The sequence below is a fragment of the Schistocerca americana genome, chromosome 8 (genome assembly GCF_021461395.2).
Source record: "Schistocerca americana isolate TAMUIC-IGC-003095 chromosome 8, iqSchAmer2.1, whole genome shotgun sequence".
In the NCBI taxonomy this organism is placed as follows: domain Eukaryota; kingdom Metazoa; phylum Arthropoda; class Insecta; order Orthoptera; family Acrididae; genus Schistocerca; species Schistocerca americana.
Genome location: NC_060126.1, coordinates 132,805,962 through 132,817,952, shown reverse-complemented (window position 1 = coordinate 132,817,952; position 11,991 = coordinate 132,805,962). Strand labels below are relative to the sequence as shown.

General features: G+C 38.3%; 1 protein-coding gene across 2 annotated transcripts in view; it reads right to left on the bottom strand.

Annotated features, from left to right (window-relative positions):
• Window positions 1–7,192: 7,192 nt before the first annotated feature.
• The window catches only part of LOC124544607 (trafficking protein particle complex subunit 3), a 35,041-nt gene continuing 30,242 nt past the window's right edge, over window positions 7,193–11,991 (bottom strand). For both annotated transcript variants that reach the window (XM_047123200.1, XM_047123201.1), the window contains exon 4: window positions 7,193–8,886. In XM_047123200.1, coding sequence (XP_046979156.1) covers window positions 8,767–8,886 — 120 coding nt within the window. In that variant the 3' untranslated portion in view covers window positions 7,193–8,766. The remainder of the gene's footprint in view (window positions 8,887–11,991) is intronic.

The following is an 11,991-nucleotide window of genomic DNA, read 5'->3' as shown; positions in this document are numbered from 1 at the left end:
ATGATACTCCATATGCACGCAATTTGATTAATAGTCGCTTGTGAGGAACGGTATCAAAAGCCTTCTGGAAATCTAGGAATATGGAATTGATCTGAGATACCTTGTTGACAGCACTAATGGAAATAAAGAGCCAGCTGCACTGCACAAGAATGATATTTTCTGAATCTGTGTTGGTTATGTATCAATAAGTCATTTTCTTCAAGGTGATTCATAATGTTTGAGTATGTATGAGCTCCAAAATGCTACTGCAAATTGAGGTCCGTGATATGGGTCTGTAATTCAATGGGTTGCTCCTATTTCCTTTCTTGAATATTGGTGTGACCTGTGCTACTTTCCAGTCTTTAGGAACAGACCTTATGTCAAGTGAGCAGTTGTATATGATTGCTAAGAAAGGGACTATTGTGTCTGCATACTCTGGTACACCTTCTGGACTGGAAGACTTGCCTTTCTCAAGTGATTTGAGTTGTTTTGCAACACCTAAGATATCTACTTTTATGTCACTCACGCTAACAGTTTTTCTGGTTTTGAATTGCGGAATATTTACTTTGTCTTCTTTTGTGAAGGAATTACGGAAAACTGTATTTAGTAACTTTACTTCAGTGGCACCATCATCAGTAACAATTCCATCACTATCGCGCAGTGACGGTATTGAATGTTTTTTTGCCACTGGTGTACTTTACATACGACCAGAATCTCTTTGGGTTTTCTACCATATTTTGAGACAATGTTTCATTGTAGAAACTATTAAATGCATCTCGCATTGACGTCTGCACTATATTTTGAAGCTTCTGTGAAACTTAGCCAGTATTGGGGATTTTGCATTATTCTGAATTTGGCATGCTTTTTTCGTTGCTTCTGCAACAGCGTTCTGACATGTTTTGTGTACCAGGGTGGATCAGTCCCATCTCTTATTAACTTATACGGTATGAACCTATCTATTGCTGTCGATACTGTATTTTAGAAATTGAGCCTTATCTGGTCTACACTTACATAATTAGCTAGACTCTCTCTTAGGAAGGCATCAAGAAAATTTTTATCTGCAGTTTTAAATAGATATATTTTGTATTTATTTTTAGTGGTTTTGGTTGATATGGTTTTGACCCTTGCTACAATGACCTGGCGCTCACTAATCCCTGTACCTGTCATGACACACACTATTAGATCAGGATTATTTGTGGCTAAGAGGTCAAGTGTGTTTTCGCAACCATTTACAATTCGTGTGGGCTCATGAACTAATTGTTCAAAGTAATTCTCAGAGAAAGCATTTAGTACAATTTCGGAAGATGTTTTCTGTCTACCATCGGCTTTGAACATGTATTTTCACCAACAAATCGAGGGTAGATTGAATTCTCCACCAATTATAGCTGTATGAGTGGGGTACTTATTTGTAATAAGATTCATGTTTTCTTTGAACCATTCAGCTATTATATCATCTGAGTCGGGGGAGTTGGTAGAAGGAGCCAATTATTATTGTTGCTGTTGGATTAGCTTTCATACACAGTTTGTAATTATATATAACAGTTGTTTGAGTACAAAAACCTGTTAGTGTTAAAATTTGTGCGTCACAGTCTGAAAGGCCATTCACCCTTTTACTACTATTAGAAGTTTAGTTTCACTAAATTCAACTGCCCCGGCACAACATACAAATACCTGTTCAGTGCAGTGCCAAGATACATCTATGGACTCAAATAGAATACTGTTTTTTACGTACACGGCCACTCCTCCATTCTGCAAAGAACTCCTTGAAAAACAGCCAGCTAATCTGTATCCTGGTAAAGGTGGCCACTGAATTATCAAATTATTTAAGTGGTGCCCTGATATACCAATAATGTCAGAGTCAACATCAATGAACTTCACTAATTGTATCTGTAATACCTCTTAGATTTTGATGAAATACGCTAATTACTTCACTACTTGGATAATCTGGCCTCCTTTGAAGGTGGTTCCTCTGTTGAGGGACTTCCTTTAAGAAGGGATACCTATCAGCTGACTTCAATAAAAAAAAAGTGCAACTCCAACACTTTATTTAGCGTATGGTTAATACAGACATATCATGAAATTAAATTACATGTACATATTGACACACAAGAAACTTAAATTTGTCTTCAATCCAGCGCACTGCATCTGGAGTTGCTAGCAGGAAGTCTTCTTTGGCGCAGTGATAGGCTCGAATCCTGCATTCAATGACAATGTGGTGAACAGTCTGGTATGGAGCCCCACAGTCACAGGCTGGATCAGGCAGCTTCTTCCACTTAAAGAGAGCATCCCTGCATCGGCCATGGCCGGTATGGATTCTGTTGAGAGTAGTCCAGGACTTGCATGGTAGGTCGAATCCACTTGGAAGTTTAGCACCTGAGAAAATGATATGCAGGTGCACATCTGTCACTGCCTCCCACCGATCTTTCCTGGACCCTAACACTAATTACTTCCATCAGACTTTCAGAAAAACACCATCAACACAACTTCAAAAATAATAAGTCAACAAGTGCGAGAATTAGTGCACAATCAGCATAACAGCTCATGCATATAAGTTGCTGATAAGAATAATATAAGCAGGAATGGAAAAAAAATTGAGAATCATTACGGTTTCAGAAATGTAAAGGCAACAGAGAAGCAGTTCTGACATTGTGGTTGACAACAGAAGCAAGACTGAAGAAAAATTAAGACACACTCTTAGGATTTATCGATATATAAAAGGTGTTTGACAATGTAAAATGCTACAAAATGTTTGATATTCGAACAAAAATAGGAGCAAGCTTCAGGGAAAGACAGGTGATATACAATATGTGCAAGAATCAAGGAGAAACAATAAAATCGGGAAGACCAAGAATGAACTGCTCAGATCAAAAACGGTGCAAGACAGGGAAGTAGTTTTGTACCTACTGTTCAATCTATACACCGGAGAAGCAATGGCAGAAATAAAAGAAAAGTTCAGGAGTGAGGTTAAAATTCAGGGTGAAAGGATATCAATGACAATTCGCTGATGAACTGCTATCCTCCATGAAAGTGAAGAAGAATTACAGGATCTATTGAACGGAATGAAGTCTAATGAGTGCAGAATATGGACTGAGAGTAAACTGGAAAAAGCAAAGTAATGAGAAGTAGCAGATATGACAATAACAAGAAATTTAACACTGAAGTTGGTAATCACAAAGTTAAGGAACTCTGCTAACTAGGAAGCAAAATAACCAATGACGCACCACAAAGCAAGGAGGATATAAAAGGAGACTAACACTGCAACGAGAGCATTCTTGGCCAAGAGAAGTCAATTAGTATCAAACATAAGCCTTAGTCGGAGGAAAAAAAAAGTGTGTGAATGTTTCAAGCACAACACTGTATGATAGTGAAACATGAATCACAGCATTTGCGGAGTGGTTCTACAGAAGAATGTTGACAATTAGGTGTACTGATAAGGTAAAAAACGAGGTGGTTCTCCGTAGCCTCAGTGAGGAAAGAATATATTGAAAACACTCGCAAAAAGAAGGGACAGGATCATAGGAAATCTGTTAAAACATCAAGGAATAACTTCCACGGAACTACAGGGAGTTTTAGAGGAAGACAGAGATTAGAATACATCTAGCAAATAACTGAAGATGTAGGTTGGAAGTGCTACTCTGAGACTGCAAAGACTGGCACAGGAAAGGAATTCATGGCGGGCCACATCAAACCAGCCAGGAGGCTGATGACAAAGAAGAAGAAAGAAGGAAAGAAATATTGGTACATATACAACCCAAGGTGCCACACCACATACTCTGTATTGGCACTTGAGCAAAAAAGTTTGACGAACACTGATCCAGGCAAATACAAATCTATCAAAGGTCAATAAATGTGAGAACTATCATACAATCTACTTATCAGCTCATGCCTCCAAAAATAACCTACAAGAAAAAGAAAAATAACATACAGGAAAATAACATAAAAATCCATCAGATGACTACCAGTTTGGCTTTAGGAAAACTAAAAGCACCAGAGGGGCAGTTCTGATATTGCACTTGATAATGGAGGCAACACAAGAAAAATTAAGACACCTTAATAGGATCTGTCAACCTAAAAAAAGTCTGAGAGTGTGAAATGGTGCAAGAAGTTTGTCATTCCCAAAAAAATGAGTACAGGGTAGACAAGTAATGTACATAAACCAAGAGGGAACAATAAGAATGGAGGACCAAGAAATAAGAGCTTGGATTAAAAAGGGCCATAAATTAGGGATCAAGACTTTCTTCTCTCTGCTGTTCAATGGGTACATTGAATAAGCAATGACAGAAATAAAAGAAAGATTCAGGTGCAGGATTAAAATATAAACAATAAGATTCAATGAAGACATTGCTATCCTCTGTGAATTTAAGGGAGAATTATAGAACCTTCTGAATGGAACAAACAGTGTAATGAACACAGAATACAGACTGAGAATAAACCAAAGAAAAACAAAAGCATGAATAGTACTAGAAATGAAATTAGCAATAAAATTAACAGCAAAATTATCACCATATAGTAGATTAAGGGAAGGAAGTCTGCTACCTTGAAAGTTACACAACATGTGTTGGATGAGGTACAAGGATATAAGAAGCAGACTATCAAAAGCATCTGTTCCATGTGGCCACATCACAAACGTGTCAAACATATACTGATAGAAATTTGTGGGTTCTACTGCCTTTGCTTAGTGTTTCACCTATAGGTTTTCCATGCCAGGTGATACTGGACTACCCATCACCATCGGCATCGGCATATCCAGAAAGATTGTCAGACTCCTATGGAAACATGGCATTCAGTGTAGTTTGTTCTCTTCCACCACAATAAAAAGTATTCTTTGTAATGTTAAAGATGATCTCAGTTTGCAAAAGCCGAGTGTGTATTGCATTCCATGCGAATGCAGCATGGCTTATGTTGGGCAGACTATCAGAACAGTCGTGGAGAGATGCAATGAATATCGGTGGCACAACCAACTAAAACAGCTGACCAAATCGGCTGTTGCTTAGCACTACCTCAAACATAATCGTGAATTGAAATATGATGAGACCAGTGCTGTGGTGCGAAGGCCAAGTTTCTGGGACAGCATAATTATGAAGTCTATCAAAACTAAGAAGTCAGAAAACATAATAAACAGGAATGGAGGTCTCAATTTAAATAATGTTTGGAGTCCAGCACTCAATTTATTAAAACCTCACTGATCATCACATTCATCAGAGTTGGAAAACACTGAGGGAATTTACATCTTACCTAGTATCCGTGGGTGCTATGTAAAACAAAAGAGCATCAAAGGGCACAGTGGACATCGGGAACATCACTCTGTTATAAATAGGGGCATGAGACCAACAATATCTAAGAACTCATTGGAGTACAGCCAGCAATTGCACATAAAAGCAAAACTCATAGCACCTGAAGACTGCTGGGTCAGTCAGTCAAAATATTCTGCAAAAAAATGGAAAACAGCAACTTAGCTGAACACCTGGAAGCACACTATTAATCAATCATGCCAAGAAAAGCTGAGAGATCATGACACAGGTGCTATATTATGCTGACAAAAATTGCTCATGTGAGAGCTGCAGATGTGTTTTTGGAAATTATACATGTAGACATTTATTTTAAGTTCTTTATGTCAACGGCGATGTGAGTAACCACAACTGCATCATACAGACAATCCTCATGAACTAAGAGGTCACGCTCAATCCTCTCCAAAAGTTAGTGTATGGTGCTGTATTTCGAAGTTTGGAGTACTTGCCCCACAATTTTTAAATGATCAGACTGTAATATGAGATTCTTACCTAGGCATGTTGAAGGATCTGGTTGTTGATAATCTTCCCCTCCTTATCGCAACATAAAGTTACTTCTAGCAAGATGGTGCACCACCACATTATTCCTTAAAGGTTCAAACTTATTTGGATGAAACATTTGTAGATGCTGGACTGAAAGAGGCTGACCTTTGTCGCGGCCACCAAGGTCATCTGATTTGACTCCATGTGATTTCTACTTATGGGGAGTGGTGAAAGAACACGTGTATGCCACAATACCTACTGACTTTAATGTCTTAAAGAATGCATAACACCAGTTGTATACTCTCTACCTAGGGAAACGTGTGAAAGAGCTATGCCCATTACGATGAAAAGACTTCACACATGCACTGACAACCAAGGATTACAAGGTCGAAGAAGTGCACTAGCTTCATTTGGACTTGTATACATAGTGAGTGATTTTATATTACAATAAATAAAATAAAAGTCAATCCGAAATAAATGATAACATCTTTCTGGACAACACTATATAAAATATTTAGAGTAGCACAGTAATTCCAAAACTCATACAATGTAGGATTTCACGGCCAGTATTTGCGATATTGCTGATATTTGATTTACTGGTGTAAGGCCGTGGTCCAAGTCATAATTCTCAGGCTTGGCCATAAATCAAATATCAGCAGTATCGCAAAATTTTTCATAAATGCAAGAATTTATATAGTTTGAGTTACTTTCTATTTCTTTGATGACATATATGTCTCGAAGCAGATAACACTATTATTTTCTTGCACTTCCAAGATTTTGTTTCAAATAATATAAACAGAACCTGAAACAATCTTCCTGTACCCTATGGCTTCACCCACATACACGTTCCACACATCTCCTCATCTCCCCTCTCTATGGTCACTTCTTCCTCCCCGTCTATCTGTTCACATCCTCCCACCTCCATCTTTCTCTTCATCCCTTCCTCCCACTCTCTCTGTCCATCTCCTCCTCCCCCCTTCTCCTTCTCTCCATGTCCATCCCCGCCTGCCACTCTCTCTCACTATCCATCTTCTCCTGCTCCGCTCTCTCCCTGTCCTTCTACTAGCCATGCTCATCCACATGTGTAGCCCTTGCAAAACAGGCCAATAAAGCACCCTGATACTACTCAAACACAACATGCCTGCCATGTTGGGCAGCCTACACATCAGGAGCTGGAAAACTGTTTCTTGCCCTCTGATGTGCAAGCTTCCATGCAAAGCAATTCGATAGGGCAGGCCACATTCCTATCAGAGCTAGGAGGTTATAAACCCCACAGCGCTGACACTTGCGAAGTTTGCTGTTTGTGTGTCAAACTTTGTTGAAATCAATCCAGAGATTTGGGCAGTGATCCTGGACACACACACACACACACACACACACACACACACACTTGTTTACACATATACAGATTTCCATACTATCCTCAGAAATAAAGACAGTAACTGAGTACAAGTCTCCAATTTTATTTTACACATTTAACCAGTCATTTGCATTGTATGTATTAACAATAAACAAATTAACATACAATTGGATACAAGAAATTTATGACTTTATGGTTGTATAAAAATGTACCACAAACACGTCAATGAAATGAAAAAATGACTGCCACTCTTCCTTTCCCAAATCAAGGAGGGAAAAAAAGATAATTATAAAGTACTGCAGCACAGAAAATGGAATTATGCCTCAGGCCAAAGTTCTCAATCAGTTAAGCAGCAAGTCGCATATTAAGCTGTTTATAACCAAGTGGACCTGCAAGAGTCAAAGTTGAGGAATTACTGAGAGCCTTTTATGTTTACACATACTACACACAAAGCTGACTGACTATATATATATATATGCAACAAAAATCACTGATATAATGACAGAAAAATATTTCAAATATTTTCACAATCTGTGGAAAGAAAGATAATTGTGGTACATCATCATATAAAACTCCATTTAAATTTTAAAATATATTGAACAAAATCATACAACATAAAATAACAAATAAAACATTGTGTTGGATGCATCCACCATCTATCAAAGGAAGAATTGCCAGGTTTCAGGAGAATATAACATGCAAAATGAAGCCAACAATTTATTTCAGAAATTTTCCACCTTCCTCCCTATAAAAAAAAAAGCACGAAATCCTCTGGAAACTCTGAGTAGCTACTGCTCAAATAAAGACTATTTAAATTTTTGATGAATTTGCACCATTCCACTCCCTTTTTCTTGTTATACATCAACAGTGCTTGCAAAAATATTTATTTAGCAAGCTCCTTGTTTAATTTTGGTGGTGAAAATAATATGTGGAGGAAAGAAGGAGAACATGGAGGGAGGGATTTTTATAATTTTATGTACATATGAGATAGATAGATAGATAGAGAGAGAGAGAGAGAGAGAGAGAGAGAGAGAGAGAGAGAGAGAGAGAAGGGAGGGAGAACGTAAAATAAGTTGAGAAAGCCTAATGACCTCAATTAATTGCGTAAATTCCTGGAAGTTCTTTCAATACTTAGTTATAAACAACATTTGTTACTGCACCATACAAAATCTATGTGACTAAAATATTGTGGAAACATACAAATCATTAACTACTTAATAAGAAGTCCTTACTTGCCTTTAAAGTAAGGTGAAAGCACATATATTTGAATTCGATATCTAACAAAGTAACATACTTCTTGCATCTCCCAAAAATGACTCTAAACTCCATAAATACTGTCATACAGAATACAGCGCTTCAAGGACAAAAAGAAATAATGCTGACGGTTGTCTCAGACAAACAAAGAAGGATAGATGTTACAATATAACACGATTACATCAGGTTTGCTTTCCACACAATACAAACATAATAGCACACGGGCTTCTTATTCCACACATATGTGGTTCTCTCTCCTCGTTTTTGGCATTACAGTTTTGATCCAAACAATGACAAAAAAAAACCAGCACTTCCACTCCTTCCTGCAGGACAATGGAATGTTGAATATCATGAGGTTTTCTGATGCCTACTGTAATTTCTCAAAAAACTCAAGAGTTTCATTCAGTCTTCTCCTGCTGGTATGGCATCTTCTAGTCTCTTCACAAATTTAATGCGCAGTTCAGTTACATTGTCACCCTTCAGCTGATCTTGTACAAACCAAGAAGTAACTTCCATTTGCACCTAAAACAAATACACATTATCAATATATAGTTTGCAAACTATTCTATTAGCATTCAAAAGAGCAAAAGTAAGTAAGTAAGTAAGTAAGTAAGTAAGTAAGTAAAGAAGTGTGTGTGTGTGTGTGTGTGTGTGTGTGTGTGTGTGTGTGTGTGTGTGTGTGTGTTTTGTTCGGTATCAAATATATGTCATCAATAACAATCAAGGCAAAGTGTAATAGAAATTAATGGTTTAAGTTCTTGTAGTATTGTATCACAGTGTTTCATGAGAACACACTAATTATTCCTAACATGTCAGCCTTAATGATGAAGAGACAAATACTGAGAGTGAGAATATCCACTTGTAAAAAATAATGTAGAATGGTTAGTGACAATGAATTGCACTGCTGTTGTGGAAGAGGGTAATATAAAGGAAACTAATGACAAATGCTTGTGTATCAGTAACAGATGCCAGGAGTAGATGGCCCTCCCATGCACTCAAACTCATGTCCAACTGCACAAAGCTTACACCATTTCAATATGTTGCTCACATTTTCATCTTACTGATTTGTGTATACTATTTAGGCAGCTGTTTTATAGCTGCAGGTGATACATGGTTTTACTGTAGACTACACATCCAGTGAAAACTCGTCTAGCTAATGACAACCTGCACGAATTTGACATTACATACAGAGGGTTTTTAGTAAAAAGTGTCATATATTCCTACAAGAGATAGTATCAATCAAAATTAGAAGAAAAGTTCCTGTAATGATATATCTGGAAACCAATACCTGTTAAGATAGGGGCCAATCTGTCCACTCATTCCCATTTGTCTGTTACACAGGACTAAACACTATTTGCAGAACCATATGTCATCACAATGCATCCTGACACATCCTCCAGCCCTTCTTTGCAGTGAATCCTAAATACACCTGGCTCCATTTGAACTGCATCGCATGCATTGCTTACACACTCCTGTAATATCTACTCACTATTGATGTTTGTGTATAGACCAATACCTTTAATTGTCCCTATAATTAGAAATCTAACAGTCAGTTCCAATAAACAGAGAAGCCATGCTACTGGACCTCACCAACCAATCCATCACCCACAAAATGTAGTGGTGAGGTACTGTTCCATGATACATGAAAATGCTGTGATGCCCAGTAGGGTACAAACCACAGTCACTTCTGTCTGCAACAGTAACATTCCCCAATAGTGCTGGTAATTCACTGTGTAAACTGGTGTTACACAGCACCTGTTAATCTGTTTGGTAAAGTGTATGGCCCAATGAGTATGTCATAGACAGTTCTTGCCCATAAATTTTACTGAAGTGATCCTGATGACCCATGACAGCTCAATGATTTGCATTTGCACGTATGTACGTACTGTGATAATTTACTTGCCATCTCTTGTGAATCCTGCTTTATCTCACCACTGAAAACTGCTCATTACTTGTCACAAATGAAATAGCCACTACCTCAACAGGTATTGGTTTGCACACACATAACTACAGGAACGTTTCTTCTAGTTTTGTCCAACACTATCTCCTATAGGACTATGTGACACATTTTTCCAGACACCCTGTATTTGAAGATTTTGCAACCCATAAAGCTGTACTTGAATCATGTGCAACTAATGGCACTGACATCTCAACTCAATAATTACCAAATGTAAATGTAAACAACAGTGGAAAGCTTCAGAACTTCGTAACAGTTGGTGTACATTTTTGAACGTTTATGGAACATTTGTGGAAGAAACAACAGCCAGATGTCCCTGCATGGTCATTATTCAAGGGGGAAAAAAAGGCACTTCCATGAGATTTACCTTTCCTTGTAGATGAAAACTGGTTGGTTGGTTCAGGGTTAAAGGACTTAACACCAATGTCATTGGTGCCTCGGTCAAGACATAATTCATCTGGAGTTAGTGACGTCAGCCAGAAATTTGACTGTATTATAAAAGTATGTAAGAGTGGTAAAATAAAGGCCCTGAAAACAATATGCATGCCAAAGCTGAGAAATAATTTAAAGCGAAGGGAAATTCCTGAGGGGTTTTCCAGAGCTAATCCGTGGTGAGAGAAATCCTACCCACATCTGGCCCCGCATCAACCAAATTAAATACGAAGACAGTTACAGATTAAAGGATGCATTACAGCCAGGAGATTCATAACAATAAAGCGAAAAGGCTAAAACTGTAATGGATATCAGTAGGACCAACAATAAATAATAAAATAAGGTGAGAGTAATAATCAGGTCAGTAGGGGGGTAAGGCCAGGTGAGGGTCACCCGCGGCTTTGCATGCAATGGTGGCCATCGTCTCCCACAGCCAGTCACACTGCAGATCTGCTAGAGTCAAAGTGTTACATATGGGTAAAGCAAACATTACTTATCAGATTGCTATCCCCATTCGCCAAAGAGAACCTTGGGCAACTAATTGCTGCTGCAGCCAAAAAGTTCGTCAGTTCACCAGCTCATTCCTTGCACTATTCATATAATTCATATAAATTGGGACACAGACAACTGAGCAGGCAATACAACTAAGGTCAGAGAGAGAGAGAGAGAGAGGAATAACTTACATCATTGGGTGACAACAATATCTTCAATCAATAGCCTGCAGACTGCTCATTCAGTCACTACAAATTAAAACATAGTCGAGCGAGGTCTGTTTGATAAAATGCATGGCTGTGTCAATTGCTGTCAGTCCCACCATAAAAAACACTACATGTTACCAGCAACAGACGCTGTCCCTGACTGGTGGGAATTGTAAAAGCATATCCCATCCTACCCATGGTTTTAAAGACCATATGGCAGCAGCACCCAGATTTTCCTGTAGAGGAACGGATGTCATAAGGTCATAATGGCACTGAAACTTATGCTTTGTGAAATAGATCAGTCCTGATTCATGGACTGAGTACTAACCAAGGTGAAACATCAGAGGAAACACCGGGAGCACATTTGAAAGAGATTAGGTGAAGATTCTGGAGAGGGCCTCGAAGTGCATTCCACCTGGGACATCTCATTCACATGCACGTGTCAGGTGGTCAATGCCCCGTGTATGCAGAAAGAACTTGATAAGTTTGATGATAAAGAAATTGTCAGATAGTGATTGCATAAGTGAGCAAGATTGGTTG